We start from the raw sequence: 19,318 nt of genomic DNA on the forward strand, positions 1-19,318 counted from the left end.
GCTTTGCTCTGTGTGTGGAGGGGATGGAAATGCAGGCTAGGTCTGGAGAGTGTGCACAAGTGTGAGCGTCAACATGTTCTACTTGCATATTGATAACAGAAACATGGTCTGGAAACATATTTCAATGCAAACATTTTCAAATGTTGGTTGTAGTTTAATAATGTATGCATCTGGTTATTATCTCAATTACTTTTGCTCTGTGTGTGCACGATAATGGAACGTCTCTTTTCATGCCCCGCTCCAATCTTCCTCTACTGAAGGCTGCCACTTCCATCCATCCATCCATTTCCCACTGCTAGTCTGCGTAAGAGCCACTGGAACGCTGAAGCCTTGGTCACAACCGGTCGTACGGACTCCTACGGCCGCTCTAAGTGCCATAAAACGCAAGATTTTGGAGCCGTAGGCTAGCAACAGAGGTTCTTTGTCATGTCAAACAAACTCTATGGCCGCTTATGTTTTTTCAGGTTGCAAGGCAAACTTACGTACTTGGTCTTACGTCCAACGTGTGCCTTTCGCAAGTCTTGCTGGTGTCAGCTTTGGGCAAAATGTCTTTTTTTTTTTGTACGTCGCACTACATATGTAGTTGGTTTTCACATATTTCTTACGTGCTCCATGCATCTCGAGCAAGTCGGTCGTGTGCGTGCTCGTACGGCGAGAGCGCTTCAGTCGCACGAAACCTCGGGTATGTAAAGCCGCAGGGGCGCCTACGGCTTTGTTTTGTGTGGTTTATTTGATCTGTATTTGTCTTTATCGATGTGTATTTGTTTTTCCTCTGCTTGCTTTGTCTCTATTGTAATATCTATGGAAATATATACTTTTACTTCATTCTTGTTGCAACGCATATTGTTGGTACGCACAGCGTGCAGCTCGCCCGCATGGAACGCAAGGTCAGCGCTTTTATTGTACGTTTAACGCACGTTGGTCTTCCAGCTTGCGTGCGTTAGCCGTACGAATGAAGCGACCGGCGTCCGTCCGAGCAGCCTGGGGTTTCGTACGCATGTGGTAGGCACGTTCAACGTACGGGTTTTGCATCGGGTGCGCGGCGATCTTACTCCTTCATGGTCACCACAACTATGTAAAAAAAAAACCAAAACACAGCAATTTCGGGCAACGCCACAAATCACACGGCCAAAAAAATAACAGACTGCTTTCATTCTTCCTTTACTGAAAGCTGTCATCCATCCACCCGTCCATGGCCTGCTGCTGATCCGGTTAAGGGTCACTGGGAAGCTAAAGGAGAATGATATCATAATAATAGACCAAGTGCAGGGACACGCCCTTCTAGGTGACTAAATGAAATGATAACTCATGGGTTGAGAATCTTGTCTTGTCTTCTGAGAAGAGTGTAAGTTGTTACGGCTGCCAAGGGGACAACAACTCGATATTGCCTTCCATTTTCAGTTCCTGCAGATGTACCGATACTTTATAGTCTACTTCATCGACGACCGCAGTAATACCGCCTGTTGGGTCTCTCAGCGGAGCACATAAACAAAAGGATAAGCGTTGCTTCCAAATAAATCTCTCATGTCTCCGTGTCTGTGTTTCCTAGCACCCCCATCGGCGAGTGACCTTCTCCACCACCAACCCCGTGCAGGACCTGCAGGATGCCTCCCAGCACAGTTACTATGACAGCGGCTTGGAAGAATCGGAGACACCCAGCAGCAAGTCGTCGTCTGGCCCGCGCATCGGACCCTTGACCCTGCCCGAGGACCACTATGAGCGAACCACTCCAGATGGCAGCATTGGAGAGAACGAACACCCTGAAAACGGTACGATGACAACACCCCCTCCGTTCCCTTGTGTTGCCTATGAATATGGATTTCAATGCAAATTCACCCATGAGGGGTTTTGTGTGTGTGTGTGTGTGTGTGTGTGTGTTTTTTGGGGACATTTGTGGGAGATTTGTTTTTGCTCCCTGGCAATTTTAGAGCTGAAACATTGTGGCACCTAAGATGTTGAGTTGGCATGTTTGGAGACAACTTGCTCTTGGATTTTGAGCTGTTTTGTTGCTTGCGTAGGCCAAGCTATGTTTGTGTGCGATATCAAAGCCCGGGTCGGCCTTGTCTCAGCCCCCTCCCTCATCAGCAGGTCCTCTGTCAGGCATCCTTAATGACCCTCTTTTCAGCGTGCTAATTAAAAAGCCCAACTAATGGAGCATTTGCCCTCTAAATAAATCTGAACCATGGCAACTGTGAAGACAACACTGGGATCAAAATAAGTAGCTCCTTGTTTCTTGGATCCAAATTGTATCTTTTTTTGTTCGAGGCCTCTCGAAGACTGAAAAATGGTTGTTCTCTGCATCGTGTGAGTCGATATGAATAGAAAGTCATTGACAAAGCTTTAACTGCCATACTGTCAACTGACTGTCGTAAAAAACAATCTTATGGCCTCAGGCTGCCAAACATTATCTATACCCTGCCCACTAGCACACTGATTCACATGGTTTGGTTCTGGTTATTACAGCTTTCTCATTGGGCTGCCTCTCCAGAACGGACATTTTTACGTGGTCATATCTCGCCACTCACCCGGAACAGCTTCCATTTTCATTTTTATTTGCCGTAATGTATCATTTATCTTAGCTTGGTTCGGCTTTTGGGGCCTAATGCAGATTTAAGAGGTGGCGTTACAGATTTTAGTGCCCTCTTTTCTGGTCAGTGAAAAAAAATTAGCGACAGCTTTGGTTAATGAGCCTCGGTATTCCTAATTTGGAGGGTTTCTTCCTGTTTCCTTAAAACGTTTGCTACCTGAGGAAGCATGTGTTTCTTTCATTATGATATATTTTTTGTGGTGTGCAATGCCCTTGCTTTGGACCGCATAGTAACTCATTTAGCTAGATCACCGGTACTCGATGAGAAAGTATGGTGGCAAGTTTAAAAGGGTGGGAAAAGGTCCTCTTGAAATTATGTGTGAATGTTTGATTCACCAACACTTACATTCTAGCATTTTTAACCATTTTCATAGGTAAAAACTTATATAGACACATATGGCTATCATGCTATGGGTTAGCATGCTAAATGTTCAAGATTCAAGATTCAAGAGAGTTTTATTGTCATGTGCATAGTAAAACAGCAGTTCTACTATGCAATGAAAATCTTATTCTGTTCATTCTCCCAAGAAAAGAAAGAAAACACAAGAAAAAATAAGAACATAAGAAACATAAACATATATACCAATAAATTAACATGTTAACATGCTAAACGTTAGCATGTTAACATTAGAATGTTTGCATTTTTAACCATTTTCATAGGTAAAAACTTATATAGACACATATGGCTATCATGCTATGGGTTAGCATGCTAAATGTTCAAGATTTAAGAGATTCAAGAGAGTTTTATTGTCATGTGCATGGTAAAACAGCAGTTATACTATGCAATGAAAATCTTATTCTGTTCATTCTCCCAAGAAAAGAAAGAAAACACAAGAAAGAATAAGAGCATAAGAAACATAAACATATATACCAATAAATTAACATGTTAACATGCTAAACGCTAGCATGTTAACATTAGAATGTTTGCATTTTTAACCATTTTCATAGGTAAAAAATTATATAGACACTCAGTGATATCAAGCTAACTGTTAGCAAGCTGACAGTTAGACTATTTGACTTTTTATCCATTTTCATAGGTATTAACTTACATAGAAACGTAGCATTACCATGCCAGGTGCTGGCATGCTAATGTTAGCAACTTAAAATTTTTAGCCATTTTCATTGTTATAGTTACAGAGACACCTAGTGTTATCAAGCTAGGTGTTAGCAAGCGAACACTTAGCATGTCAGCTATTTTCTGTGACTAAAATTCCCAGGTTTTTTTTTTCTGCTTCCACAATCTTGCGAGTCATTCAAACTATTTGTACATTAATTCTGCACTTGAAGTACCACTTCAGCTCTTGTGTTTGGTGCTGTTAGGTGCTAGCATGCTAGCGGGTCAGGCTTTAGGCTGTTTTGGTTTTTTTTATAGACCATAAATAAACACTTGTTACCATGCTAGATGCAAGCATGCTAATCTTAGCATGTTGGCATTTTTAAGGTCACTTAGGGCTGTCATGCTAGGTGCTAGCAAGCTAATGGTTAGCATATTAGCCTTTTTAGCCGTTTTCATATGTAATAACTTACATAGACACTTGGCCGTTTCCACATACCTTAGATAGAAACTTAGTGTCACCGTGCTAGTTGCTAGATGTTGCTAATGTTAGCATGGTAGCTTTTTTAAACATGTTCATAGATATAAACGTAGACACTTATTCCACAATGGACACTGTTTGCACACTCTCTCTGCACCTAGTGTATGTGACATTTGCATGTTGTTGTTTTTTTTTGTTATTCGAGTTTCTATTTTGGTTCCTGTTTTTTTGCCCAGCCGCAGAATGCAGGTTTAAGTCAGGCAGGGCACTCTTTGTTGTCAGCAGCGGGAGAGCCGCCTGTGAGCAGAGATGGAGCCGTTAAAGAACCCGAAGATGGCACAAGATGCGGGAGGTGTTAGATTGTGACAGGGAGCGGGGACTAAGAGTCTCCGACATGCAAACCCATAGGGCAAGCACGCAGGACAGGGAGATGTGACGACGTAGCGCTAACCAAGGATAGACCTAATTAAAATGTGATTCCCACTTCGGGGAGATAACCTGGAGCCCAGATAAAAGGAAGGATTAGACAGGAAAATCAAAAGAGACAGCTGAAATTCTCCCCAGCTCCACCTCAATGGTGACATGAAGTTCTTTTCACGCGTGTGAGTGACAGAGTGACAGGCTGCACTGGTGCAGAGTTGTGTTCATCACCGTCAAGATGACTGGCAGGCATGGAATGGGGGGGGGGCATGACGTGCCGCTTTATTAAAAGTTGAATCAAACGAGTACGAGCCCCAGACTGCCTTCCTTTGCGTCTGTGAGCCCTGAAAACATGGACAGGATGTTCCTTCCGTTGTGCGGCTTGAACTTCAACAGTTGCAACCCCAGTGACGTCGCGGGCTTCTTTTTCCACCGAGGGCCATTTACTGAAAAGTCCAAGGATGCGGGGGCCACTTTGATGGAACGGTTAGCATGTTAGCCTTTTTTGCCATTTTCATAGGAATGAACTTACGTAGACACGCTAACACTTATCATGTTAGCGCGTTGTCGCTCATTAAAATATGACTTTTTTTTGTCAATGTTTTGACTTAATTCTCGTAAAAATTCTGCTGTTTTGTGACAGTTTCTTAAGTTTAATTATGACTTTGTTGTTTTGTCTATATTTTGTTTGTATAATTTATTCGTGTAAAATTTAAACTTTGTTCCACGACAGTGTTGGACCTTTGTTTTTTTATTATGTATAAAAAAAGTACAATTATTTAATATTCCAATGCTATCCTACTAGAGGGACACTATTTTTTCAAATAATATTACAAAGTTATTCTTGTAAAATTACTTTTTTCTCTGAATATTTTGACTTTATTCTTGTAAAATCACTGCCGATTTGTCCATTTTTGCTGTTTTTTGAGGTTTCTTGTTAAAATGATATTTTTACAATGTGCCGCTGGCCAATAAAAACAACGCCGCGGCCCCCGGGCCCCACTTTGAACACCCCTGGTTTAAAAAGTCCAAAGCCATTAAGTACGCGTCACAGGCGAGAGTAAATTACTTTGATGCGGGCCACTTCAAAATGGACGACAGGCTGCATCCGCCCCTGCTTCAGACCTTCAGTTTGAGGTCTTGAGTGTGTGACTCGTGGGTGTTTTAGGCCGATTGGAAGTACTTTCTCCCAACATTCAGTGTGCAGGATGCTTCATCAGCGGCGAGTAGCTCTCCAGCCGTGTTTCAGTGCACCCCCGTTTCCCGTGTGTATGTTTCGCTCCTTCGTTGATGCGGCGTCCACATTCCACACTTGTTGGTCAGTCACATCCAATGTTCATCCAGGGTGTGTGTGTGCCCTCCCACATGGGGAGGGGTTGTGCAGCACACCCCCAAATGGCCAAATCATTTTGATCGCTGTGCTGCTTTACTTGAATTGACTCCCATCATAATCACTGAGGTCAGTAATTTGGCTTAAACGATGAGCTCTGAACACGGTGAGCCGTTCTGTGCTGCCTGTTTGGTTGCTGACAAGCTGCAAGGTTGCACGCTACGAGGAAGCTAGAGCTGATTTCCTGCTTCCCCCATCTGTCCATCCACCATGTCCAAGATGCTGCGTATTGATTCATAGACAAATGCGCTACCAAATTACCATCCCTGCATCTGCCAGTCACTTTTGCACGGCGTTTCATGTTTGTGTCAAAAAAAAAATGAAATAGACGCGCGAAAGCAGAAACGATCCAGTTCGCCTGAGATAGGAGAAGGTACTTTTTAATGAATCCCTACCCTTTGTGAGACAGCTGGATTCTTGGATCATGCCAGGTGGGTCCTGCCGAGCTGCAAACTGATGCAATCGGGTCTGAACAGACCATCCAGGGTCCTTGGAGGCGCGAAAGAAAGCAGTTTCCACGCGCTGCAACCCCGCTGACAGATTAGCACTAAAATGGAGGCAGTTTTATCAGAAGTGGCCAGCGTTCCCTCATCACCTCATTCAATAGCAAAGACGCACTTTTCTTAATCCCGAACGCCCAATCCCAACAACGTGTTAGTACGTCTTTTACGTTTTGTTTTTTTTTGTGCGAGAAGCCAAAAAAGGTGAAAGAACTTTCCATTAACGCATCAGCGCTTCAGGGATCTTTCAAGACATAAAAGCGGACGCAAGGTGGCAGAAGTGCATTTGGTAGGAGCTTGAACGGACGAATCACACGTGGCGGGAAGGAGGAAGTGAGAGAGCGTGGAGGAGTGTAGCCTGCAGAAGGTTGACATCGTAGGGAAATGGTAACGCACGCACACGCACTCGCACACGCACACACACACGGACACGCGTGCACACACACATAGTTCAGGTCCAAATGTGAAAAGTGTAAATAGTTGATGGTGTTATTTGCAAATAAATTGTCATTTTTGATGTGAAACAACCCCTTCTTTGTGTTGTTTATGTTGGTGTAGTTGTTTAGATATTTCAGCTGTCACAAAAGCAACAAATATTTGTTTCAAAGTGAAAGTTAAGCTTTTCACAAAAAGCTGGTTTTCTCCCTTTTGTAGTTGGGAACTGGTATTTCCCTGAAACTGATCTCTGTTCTACTGATGATTACTAAAGAAGGGAAAAAGGTAGAAACAAACTTTATTTTTCTGATGAAAGACGGGAGTCTAATCTAATCTTGCGTGTTCATATAGCCGTAGAACACAATATTCTGTGGGCCTTGAAAGAGCAGTCAAAATAGTCTAAAATGGCCGCTACTGGAGGGCTAGTCTTTCAGTTTGTTTGTTTTTTCACACCAAATAACAATTTATTTGCAAATATAACACCATGAACTATTTACAGCTTTCACATTTGGAACTAAACTATGTGTGTGCATGTGCGTGCATGCGTGTGAATGCGTTAAAATTTTCCCTACAATGGCAACCTTCGTAAAAAGTACGTAAAAATACGTAACAGACGTATAAATCAGGCGCTTAGGTTTATAAAAACTACGTCTAAATGAGTTCAGGACCCCAAAGGGTTCAATTAGTAGATTGCAATATATTGTCATATTTTTTTCATTGTAGTTTTTGTTGAAAGTACTGTTAAAATCCCGTCCCATCTCGTTCTCGTAGACCCAATCTCGTCTGGTGATAGTCACTCTTCTGCGTAACAGTGCCTTCGTTTTCTTGTTGCGACTACCAGGTTGCAACACAAAAAAATCCCTCTAATGTCCACAGATGGAGGAATTGTGCTATGGACACTTGCCTAGCGTGCGGTCTCGCTGAGCCTTCCTCTGAGCGGACTCAGCGCCGTGTGGGATATCAAGTACGGTGAGATTAAATGGCATGAATGCCATTTGCATGATAATGAGCTTCTTTAGAAATGCCGTCTGATTTCCCAGCCTTAGATCTCTCAGAGGATGCATGTAGTGTCACATGTTTGTTCTTTTTGAACTCCTGTCAGGGATTTTCCTCTGCTTTTAATGACTACCATGCCAGTATCATACGAGGTCCAGTCCTTTCAGCCTTGACTGCCTCTTCCTGGCAAGTATCTGTTCTGTGTGTGTACTGAAATAATGAGCAAAGCGTGTGAAACGTCTTCGTTCTGGAGGAAGGCGAGGTGCGCTGAGAGGCAGGATGTCAACTTAATGCAGCTTTTTTGTCCTGTGAGTCACAGCCCAGGTCCCTGCCGGGTTCCATAATATCACACAGGTGTCCTCACACAGGTGTCGGTGTCTTTTAGGTTAATACCGGAGTGGACTATGTTGGCTGTACCGGCGTAGTGGCTTCTGCAAGTCACCGCCGGATTTGCTACCAGAAAGGACAAGTCATGGGAGGGTTTTGTTTTTTTTTTTGTTCGAGGCGTCAGTGGGAAAAAAAAGCCCCATCAAATGGTCCCCTGAGGCGAGTTGTCATGAGTAATACGCCTATAATTCTGAGATCATTCTAGCACACGCATTGTGCCTCGCTCACATCAGCTGCTGCTGTTTGTTGCCCCCCGCTTGTTTGTCGTTTTATGGCAGAGCAAACAGGTCACTGGAAGGGCCTAACTGGAGCAGAATTAAACTTTCTAACCTGGATTAGGCTTTCACACCCAGACAATGGATTAGCAGCACCCTTTTTACCAGTGACCAGAACATTGTAACCGGACCTGTCCACACACAGTCGGATCACTAAATAGGCACGTCCACGCAAGAACGGATCACTGGGCGAAAACAAAGTACAGTAATCCCTCGTTTATTGCGGTTAATTGATTCCAGACCCAACTTTGATATGAGAAATGGAACATTTTTTGTTTTACATTATCACAACTCCTAGAGTCACCTTTCCACTCTCATCACCCAATGTAGTTGACCTAATAAGAGATAGAAATAAGACATAAATAAGACTCATGCTTGTGTGTGTTGCTGTAAATGTGTTCCAGGGCGAGGGGAGCTGAGCGAGAGGTTGACAGGAAGTGACATCAGGGGTTCAGAGTTGAGGCTGAGCTCGGTGGTGTGGGTTACGGCCACAACAGTAGCCCATAATAGGGATTATTGTGCCTGTTGTGAGATCATTCAACTGCTCGGGAAAGCCGAGCAAGTTATCGGCACTCAGTTGGAGGCGTTTGTAACTGTGAAGAGACAGGAGGACACTGGACAAACGGCTGTCCATCATGGACACCTCGCCCACCCACTCCATCGGACAATAGAGGGGCAATGGAGCTCATTCTCCAACAGACTCCTCCAGTTCCGTTCCCACAGTGAACGCGACAGGCCATTCAATCGCCACACGCCATACCGCTCTACAATACCTCACCTGTCCGTAAATGATACTTCACAACACTGTCTGTTCTCCCTCGTATCAAGACAAAATGCAATCTCCCTTGTGGATCAATAAAGTCTGTCTAAGTCTAAACCTGTTGTTCCGGTAGTCAAGTCTGGTGCTTGTGTGTCTCACTGAACATTACAGTAGCATTACTGACACCCGGTGATCGGTGTGGAGTACTACATATCAATACAACGTCTTTGAAGGCGTTGTCTGAATGCCTCGTGTGTTGGGTGATAGCAATGAAAAGTTGAACAACTTTTTGGGATTGCATCGCACACCAGCGTGTGCACGGTGACATGCACAAGCACAAAGTTGAGCACGCACAGATTTCGCGTGTCACTTGGCTGGACAGAGACTCGGGAAAATCGCCTTGATCGAGCCCGTCGTGTGCAGGGCTGGACTGCAGGGATGACCACTTTTGCGCGTTTAAAATAAATGACTACATTTCAGAAAGTGTTGAGTGCTTTCTTTGAAAATGTCTTTCAGCGTTTTTTGTTGTTTCTCGCCAACGAATCAAGCATAAAGGTAAACCAGCGTCATTGGCAGAGAGGACAAAGGAATCTGTCTGTGAGGGATTAGAAACACTATTTTCTTCCAAGATGTTTCTTTATTGGGGGGGTACATCGCTCGTTAGCTTACCCCAGAGGGAAAAGACGTGTCTGTCACGTCTCAACCAGGCAGGCAAACACCGGCTCCCCCTCCTTTCCTTGCGCTCATCCAATCACCAGCCAGGATGCATTCACAGTCTTACAGAAAGTAGGACATTTTTAACTCCTTTCAAAATTGCCCTTTTTACCCGCTCGGGTATTAAAAACATAGTTGAGCTTTGCAAAGGTGGCCCCAACAAAGAGGCTGCGGGGTGCCGACCCCCTGGTTTTGATAAATCAGCCTAATTGACTCTAAAAATAATCATCAGTTGCAGTCCTAACTGAAATGCTAAAATAAAATACTGTTTCGACCTGAAAACGTTACGATGTGGACGCGCCCTAAAACAGAAGCAATGATGTGTCACGGTGTCACAATATTCACAATTTCAGCATGAGCACACGCCCTTGCTTTTTAATTATTATTATTTTTTTAAAGTTCTACTATTGTGAGAAACAAACTAAACTAAATAAAGTCATTTTTCAAACATTAGATTGCGGAAAAAGTTATAATATTATGAGAATAAAGCCAAAATATTCTGGGAATAAATTCATAATTACGATAAGAAGATTTAAAAGAAGAAAGCTGAAATAGTTGGAAAATTAAAAAAAAAATAACCATAGCAGAAATCAGGGGGGAAAAAGCTGATTTTTGACAAAAAATATGAAGAGAAAAAAAGTCATATTCTAACCAGAAAAAAGTCACAATTTTCCGAAAATGAATGCGTAATAATATGAGGAAAGAAATAATGTCATTTTAGAAGCATAGAGTTGAAATGATAAAGAAAAACATGTTATTTTTAAAAAGTGTATATAGTATGAGAAACAAACAAAATAAAAGTATTTTTTTCAAAAATCTGTTTGCGGAAAAAGTTATAATATTACGAGAATAAAGCCAAAATATTATGAAAATAAAGTCATCACTACGATAAGAAAATTTACAAGAAGAAAGAGGAGATAGTTGGAAAATAAAAACAACCACGGCAGAAATGAGGGGGACAAAAAGCTGAAATTTGACAAGAATAAAGTCAAAATATTGAGATAAAAAAGTCACAACTTTACGAAAATTAATGTGTAATATTATGAGACTGATGTTATTTGTCAAAAAAATCTATATAGTAATAAATGTATATCAAAAGTTAGAATGTGAGGAGAATAAAGGCAAAATATTATGGGAATGAAGTCATAAAGACGAGAAGAAAATGTCCCAGAAGAAAGTTGGAATAATGGCAGCCACGCAGCGAAAGGCGGGTCCTGCAGACTGCAGCATTTGTCAAAATGGCCGCAGACAGGCCAACCCTGTGAATGAGGCGACGTGAGACACAGGCCATTAACCCACGCAAATTATGAAATTGGCTTATTGTAAGAATGAGCTGATGTGTAATAGACTGGCGGAGATTGCGGCCACATGTGAAATCTAGAAGGAACCAGAATAGAAAGCCCATTATCCCAATAAATCTACCCCCTCCCATTTCATAGCACCTTCTTTTGCGCATGAAAGAGATTTCTCTCTGGTTTCATCATTGTGTCCTACTGACTTCAATAACATATTTTTTTAACCTGAAGTTCGTTGGGTACCACGGACGACTGACCTCCCGGAATATCTTCTATGAAAATCACCACACGGAAAATGTTGATAAAATATGCATAATACATAATTTTAATGTTGTTTGAATAATGAAAAAGAAGAAAGTGGGGGGAAAAGCATATATAATTTAGTGAGATATTTCTGAAACATCCTCCTGGGACAGTTTCACAGCTCCTGATTTGCGCAGGCTTTTATCCACACATGTACAGCGTTGATGAAACCCTGATTAGTGTTCCGAATAATTGCCAAAAAGAAAAGTACATGCTTCTAAGCGCACATTAGGATCTGTAAATAGTGCTTTCAACACCACGTTGTCACTGAAAATTTCAGGGTTTTGTGCTAAGCTTGTAAAAGGAATGAGTGTCGACTTAGTCGGTGTCCCTCAGCTTTAGATGTGCTCATCGTGGAACCAAAGTGGACGGCTCTGTGCTTTGGCATGCATGTGGAAAAGCGTTATACTTCTGTCTCTCACTTCACAAATGAGCAACAGTGTGCTGAAACAGCAGGTTCGTAGGCGGCACTGTGTTTTGGAAACGTGGGTTTGAATATACACTTCCCTCCAAAAGTATTGCAACAGTGAGTTAAACTTCGTCATTTTTGCTGTAGACTGAAAACATGTGGTTGTGACATCAAACGATGAATATGAGACAATATTGCAGCTTTTATTTCCCAGGCATTTCCATCTGGATCAATGCCTAATGTCCTAATGCTAACCCTAAAACCTTAGTTTGATCACAGCCATTTTTCACACAAGAGTATTGAAGCAAAAGTATCGAAAGCAGGTGTGTTTAGTTGCCCGGGTGCGTCCTATTGCTTCAATCGATAAATAGGACAGAATATCTACGCTCATCTTCAGATTGCTCAGGGTAGGTTTTGCCTGTGTAGACTCCATTTAGAGGTGAAAACACCATGAAAACCAGAGAGTTGTCTATAGGTAATTAAGATGGACAATAACATGATTTGGTATTTATGAGGTGAAAAAACTTTGCTCTTTTTCCCATTTTTGCTGTTGTCTTTTTTTCACTATTTGAACTTTCTTCTTAAATAATCTTTATAAATTTTCTTTTTATAATATTATGATTTTATTCCCATAATAGTTGGACTTTATTTCCATATTATAACATTTTCCCAACTTAATTTTCCAAAAATTACAACTTTAATTTGTTTTTTTGTTTCTCATATTGTGACTTAAAAAAAAACCTTTTTCTTTGATATTTCAACTACGTGCTGCTAAAATAGTTTTTTTTCTCATAATATTATGTGCTTATTGCCCTAAAATTGTGACTTTTTTTCATTAGAATATGGCTTTGTTCTCCTACTATATTGACTTTATTCTTGCAAAAATATAGCTGTTTTTTTTCCATTTCTGCTGTTTTTTTTTTTATTATTTCAATGCTTTTCTTGGCAATTTTCTCTTTAATAATATTATAACTTTATTCCATAATTGTTTGACTTTATTTCCATAATCTTATAACTTTTTCCGCAATCAAATAAAGAAAAAGACTTTTTGTTTTGTTTCTCATAATATAACTAAAAAGTCTTTGCTACTAAAATGATCCTCATAATATTACAATATCTTCAAAAAATTATGACATTTTCTCATTAGATTACATTGCATTTTTGTTTTAATATTTTGACTTTATTCTACTAAAATTACTGCAGATTTTCCTGTTTTTGCTGTTGTGTTTATTTTTAATTTTCCAAATATTTCAACTTTCTTCTTAAACTTTTAAATGTCATAAAATGAGAAACAAACAAAACCAAATAAAGTTGGAAAATTAGGTTAGGGAAAAAGTTGCAATATTACGAAAATAAAGTCAACATTACGAGAAGAAAATGTACAAAAAGTTGAAATAGTTGGGAAATAAAAAATATGGAAAATATATGCCAAAAAACAAGCTATAATTTTACAAGAATGATCTCTGGAAATGTTTTTTTCCCATTTCAACTTCATTCTTGTAATTTTTCCTCTCTTATTCTTGTCACATCATAACTTTTTCCACAACCTCATTTTCCAAAAATTGCTTGTCTTTCATAATATTACAATTTAAAAAAAATACTTAATATTTGAACCCCGTGCTACAAAAATGTTTTGACTTTTTCTCATTAGATTAAAAAATAATTATTTTAATATTTTGACTTTATTCTAATAAAATTGCTGCTGATTTTTTCCATTTTTGCTGTTTTTGTTTTTATTTTTCTTGTCAAATGCTATATTCAGAATTTGCCGCAGGCCACATTTTGGGCACCCCTGTTTTAAGTAAAGTTGGAGGGCATTGTACATATTTTCAAGGACCTATGAAGAAAATGTTGTAATTATCTTTGGCATCTCTGGTGGCTTTCAGAGTGCTCCTTAACGCCGAGTGTCCACTGGCAGCTCCGTGGGATGGTGAGTTTCAACTTTAAAGATGATTATAGAGGCCAATATTCAGTGCAGTGGAAGTGCTCTTTTGCTCTCGCGGGGAGGTCTTACAAAGTGTCGCCGCATTTCCAGAGCAGGTAGAGGGCTCTGGGGAGGCAGGGAGGGAGGGGGCAGATCCACTTCAACCTGAGTTTGTCAGGCAGCTCAGGCCGGCTTCAGAGAAAGGTCCTGAGGGGTCGTCCCTCCACTGTGTGTTGGTGACCAGGAGCTGCTGAAGCTCCCTCTAACTAGTGTTCTGCCCCTCAATGATGGATGGACCCTGAGGGAGCGGAGTCACACTGTACGGCTGTGACATGCTTTTCCTTATTTCCAGTGAGTTCAAGAAGAATGGAGTTGCTTTCAGAACCCTTCACAGTCGATTCAGGATATTGCTGCATTCTCTGCAGGCCCACCCAAGCTCAATGATGAATTTACACTCCCATCAAAATGTTTGAAAGACTGAAAGAAGTGACTTTTTGCATTGTTGGATCTTAAGGAGGTTCTAAGTAGAGCTAAGAAGAAATGCAGTGCGACAAAAAAATGTTGGAGTAAGCAATTTATTGCAAAGAAGCATTCAAGTGAAATAGACTGTTCATCAGCTGATCAAAGGTTTAAGACCATAGCTCAAGAAACCTTGAAACCCCCTAAAATAGAAATAACATGTAGGAAAAAAGGCGTGCGTAAAGAGTAGCTGTGCCTTTCTTGTTCATGAGGTAAAACATGGTTTTAGGCGTGCTTGATGCCAGTGTTTCCAGGAGGCTCGTGGGAATGTTGTCATGTTTAGAAGACATTATGTTAACAAGACATAACTTGCGGCAACTTTGACGTTGTTCTTCTTTTTTCTTGTGGACCAGAATTTTTTCAAAATGCGTTTGCGCCGTACTTTCAAGCCAAATGATTCGTGTAAAGGTGTTGCTTCAAAGCAGTTATCAGTGAAATGATCACTGCAAAGAACAGAACTCGTGGTGGGCGTCCATCTGTCTCTAGTTCTCTGCACTTGCTTTGTCCATTTTTGTCTTAAACCCTTCTCTTTTGAAAAGCAAACAAACTTACAATATCACTCAATACTGTTAACATCCAGCAGCAACACAATATTTTGGTATGACTACTATTTTGAAGAAAAATATCCTGAACCGTCGACCATCTACCTCGTGAAGCGTTTGTTTGCTCTGCTTTAGCTGAGAGGTGTCACCCCCATGACGTCACTTCCGGAAATGAGACTGAACAGCGAGAGCTACTTCGGCATGGGCGCTGCCATGAACTATAATTGTCATTTTTGCCATTTTTGCCAATTTGCCGTTTGCTTTCAAAAATGGAACAATATAGAACATAATTCCAAACAATATTTAACATTTTTAAGCAAAGTTGATGAATCATGTCAGGGGCCCTTTAAGATCCAGCAGCGCAAAATGCAACATTTTGATCAGGAGTGTATGTGCGGTGCAGTGAAAGCAACACGTAGTAGAAGGCAGCTGTACGCTTCCTTACAGATGAAAACGCGCCCAGGAAAAGGATCAATTCCTAATTTGCAGTCTCGCGTTAATGTCGTCAATATTCAACATGCCTGCAGCTACAGAGAAAAATGGCTGGAGTTTGTCTTCCTTCGTCTTGGAGCCACGTGTGTTTTTATGTTTTGCATCCATGGGGTCCATAAGTTCTGTTTTACAGTTCTGTTCAAAAGAAGCAGAACAGTGAACAGTGTCAAATCTCACTAATCCCTTTTGCCGGTGTTTGAAACTTGTCTTTCAAAGCACATGAATTTTCCCTGAAGAGTTCCTGTTCTTCAAAAATCCTGACAGATTTTTTTTTTTCCGATAATGAAACTTTTTTTTTTTTTTTTTCCCCAACACCAGTTTTCTGCTGGATATCTGCTTTAATTAGGCAGGCAACTCGGTACCGCTGGAATATTGTCACTGATTTGTGCGGGCTTCTGTCAGAGATTCATGTCGATCTTGCAGTTCATTGGTGGAAACCACAAGTCTATTGCCCTGAAAGTGATAGATTGGATTGTTTCCACGTTCCCTCCCCATGTTCCCCTTTGGCTAGCTCCCCCTTAGATGGCCATGTTGCAAGGCCCCTCTACACTTGTCACTCATCTTGATGAGCTATCTACTTTGAAAGTGTGTCTGGCAGGGAAATGAGGTAGCCATCATACGCAGACACTGAAGAACAGATGGCAAGTACAGCCATAAAAAAGACTGATGTTTACTCATGTTGTGCGATTCTTTCATGTGATATTTTGTCTTAGTTTTACTCCTTCCCTATTTTTTTATAGGCTATATACCTCACCAATTGTTATTAAGAAAACACAGTAGAAATATGTATCGTGATTATCCAGATTATAAACAGGTTTTCTATGCTCTAACTACGAAAATATTCCATTTATTAACATAAAAAACAAGGGACTTTTTCTGAAAATAATTAATGAATAAATGGCCGCTGTTTCATGGTAGACTATGGCCTATTATTAGTCAAAACATTGAAACACAAGTGATATGAAGTATTCTGGTTACTAGGCGGCAGGAAGAACCCAAAACAGGTGACTATAGGCGTGTTATATCATTTCTGGATGTCGCTAGTCATGTTACAAACCATATTTAGAAGGTCGTAAAAAGGTTTTCTATGCTCTAACTACAAAAATGTTCCATTTAAGGAATCCTACTTTGCGGAAATTCACTTATATATTGGGTAACGCAATTGTAGAGGTGACTATAGGTGTATTATTTCATTCCTAGAGGGCTCTAATAATGTTAAAAAACGGATTTAGAAGGTCATAAAAAATGCTTTTTATGCTCTAACTACAAAAATGTCCTTCACTTACATATTGTAAAAGTGATTATAGGGATGTTATTTCATGTCTCGAGAGATCTAATAATGTTTAAAACAAAATTATTTAGAAGGTCATGAACAGGTTTTCTGTACTCTAACTATGAATATATGAAACCAATTAACTGCAATAAACGAGGGATTACTGTATTTATAAATTATTACTGACTATGGCCTATTTTTGGGGAAAAAAAATGAAATAAAATATTCTTGACCTTGCAAATCCACTGCATTGTTTTTTTTTGCATATTTTTATTTTAATTGTTATCATTTGCACAGAACGCAATACAAATATGTATAATAATCATCCAGATGATTTTGTATGTCATTTATCGAGACCGCACTATGCACATCCACGATTAAGGCTATTTCCTGTGCCATGCACTGCATGTATGTGACCTAATTTATCTAAACGCTCATTAAAGTTTCATTTTTGTATTGCGGAAAAGTACGCTGCATCCCCTAATCGAATTGTAATGTGATGAAACATTTATATTACTGCACTGACGCTGCTTAAAACAGGCACTAAAACGTGTGTGGCATTCTTATTCAATTTGTTAAAAAATACCTTTTTCACAATTTTGATGACTTTGGACTTGATTTGGCAAAATCATCACAGGGCTTTGCAGAGGCCTTTGCAACTCAATTTGGACTGACATCAGTGACTCTGACTTTTGTCTGATGACTTGAAAATACTTGAGCTGTTCCACCAGCTATGTCCCGTCTGTATGATTAACCAGAGACCCTATTTTGTTTCGTTTCCTGTTCCCGTTCAAGTGATTGTTGAGTCCTTGTTTGCCATCGTCATAGTAACGGCATCTTGCCTTAGCTTTTGTCCCTGCAACTATCGTAGTCTTCATGCCTTCTTCTGCTTACCACTTCCTCAAATTACTTAACTGATCTGTAATCTTAGTTTGTTGCATTTTTTATCAGATTAACCACAGTTTTCAAACTAATTAATCAGGATTAATCACCATTTGCAACTATCTCTGAAAAATTGTAAATGGTAAGTTTTTGACTTATTTGTCCTTCTTCCTCACTCTGTTTGAAACACTTTAAGTGCAGAATAAGTCAGTTGGAGAGGCTAACTAGTTAGCTTGCTCTCTAATGTCACTGCAGTGATCCCGTAGCCTGCGCAATGTGATGTAAACAAAGACTAACAGGAGCGGACACAAAGATTTTGTTACAGCTCAAATATCTAAACAACTACACCAACATAAACGGTACAAAAAATGGTTGTTTTACATCAAAATAACAATTTATTTACAAATATAACACCATGAACTATTTACATCCATCCATCCATGTTCTATGCTCCTTGTCCTCACCAGGGTCGCTAATCCATGCAAAGGATCCATGCCGAGCTCTTATCAAATGCACTTCTGCCACTATGTGGCCGTTTTTATGGCTCAAAACTGCTTGACTGCATTTGCGTCATCACCTCTTTTTGCCTTTTGTGCAAAAAAAAAAGTATAAATACGTTTTTGGGAGCGAGCGTTCGGGTATTGAATGAGTTAATATTGAATCCTACTTTTTAAAATTCACTTATCACAGTCGGGCCTGGAATCAATTAACGGTGATTCAAGATTCAAGATTCAAGAGAGTTTTATTGTCATGTGCATGGTAAAACAGCAGTTATACTATGCAATGAAAATCTTATTCTGTTCATTCTCCCACGAAAAGAAAGAAAACACAAGAAAGAATAAGAACATAAGAAACATAAACACATAAACATAAATACCAATAAATTAAGCAACAAAAACAGAAGAGACATTAATACAAATAAATAATACAAATAAATAAATAAATAAATGAAGTGCTATGAGTGCGTGCTTGTGTTGCGTGCGGCGTGTGTGAGTGCTTCGTTGAGAAGCCTGATGGCCTGTGGGTAAAAGCTGTTTGCCAGCCTTGTGGTCCTGGACTTCAAACTCCTGTAGCGTCTGCCTGATGGTAGGAGTGTGAATAATGAGTGTTGTGGATGTGTGCTGTCCTTGATGAGGTTGTGTGTTCTTCGTAGGACTCTAGTTTTATAAATGTCTTGCAGTGAGGGGAGGGCTGCCCCAACAATGTTCTGTGAGGTCTTGATCACCCGCTGGAGTGCCTTCCTATCACGTGTTGTACAGTTACCGTACCAAACAGTGATGGAGGCGGTAAGGACACTTTCCATAGTGCATCTGTAGAAGCAACTCAGGATTGTGGTGGACATGCCAAATTTCCTCAGTCTTCTCAGGAAGTACAGTCTCCTTTGGGACTTCTTCAGAATTTGTTGGGTGTTGTGAGACCAGGTGAGGTCCTCGCTGATGTGTGTGCCAAGGAACTTGAAGGTTTTCACCCTCTCCACCTCAGTCTCATCAATAAACAGGGGTCTATGCGGCTCCTTTTCCCTTGTTCTTGGGTCGATGATCATCTCTTTAGTCTTATCTGTATTGAGAAGGAGATTGTTATCACGACACCAAGCTATGAGGTCCGCCACCTCTCTTCTGTATGATGTTTCAACGCCACCAGTGATCAGGCCGATGACTGTAGTGTCATCCGCAAATTTAA

At 40.5% G+C, this 19,318-nt stretch overlaps 1 protein-coding gene across 4 annotated transcripts in view; it reads left to right on the plus strand.

The window, feature by feature from the left end:
* The window catches only part of pcdh1a (protocadherin 1a), a 149,451-nt gene that overhangs the window by 108,556 nt on the left and 21,577 nt on the right, over positions 1–19,318 (plus strand). For all 4 annotated transcript variants that reach the window (XM_054754024.1, XM_054754022.1, XM_054754023.1 and 1 more), the window contains one exon: positions 1,550–1,769. In XM_054754024.1, coding sequence (XP_054609999.1) covers positions 1,550–1,769 — 220 coding nt within the window. The remainder of the gene's footprint in view (positions 1–1,549; positions 1,770–19,318) is intronic.

Source organism: Dunckerocampus dactyliophorus, chromosome 16 (genome assembly GCF_027744805.1).
Source record: "Dunckerocampus dactyliophorus isolate RoL2022-P2 chromosome 16, RoL_Ddac_1.1, whole genome shotgun sequence".
Classification (NCBI taxonomy): Eukaryota; Metazoa; Chordata; class Actinopteri; order Syngnathiformes; family Syngnathidae; genus Dunckerocampus; species Dunckerocampus dactyliophorus.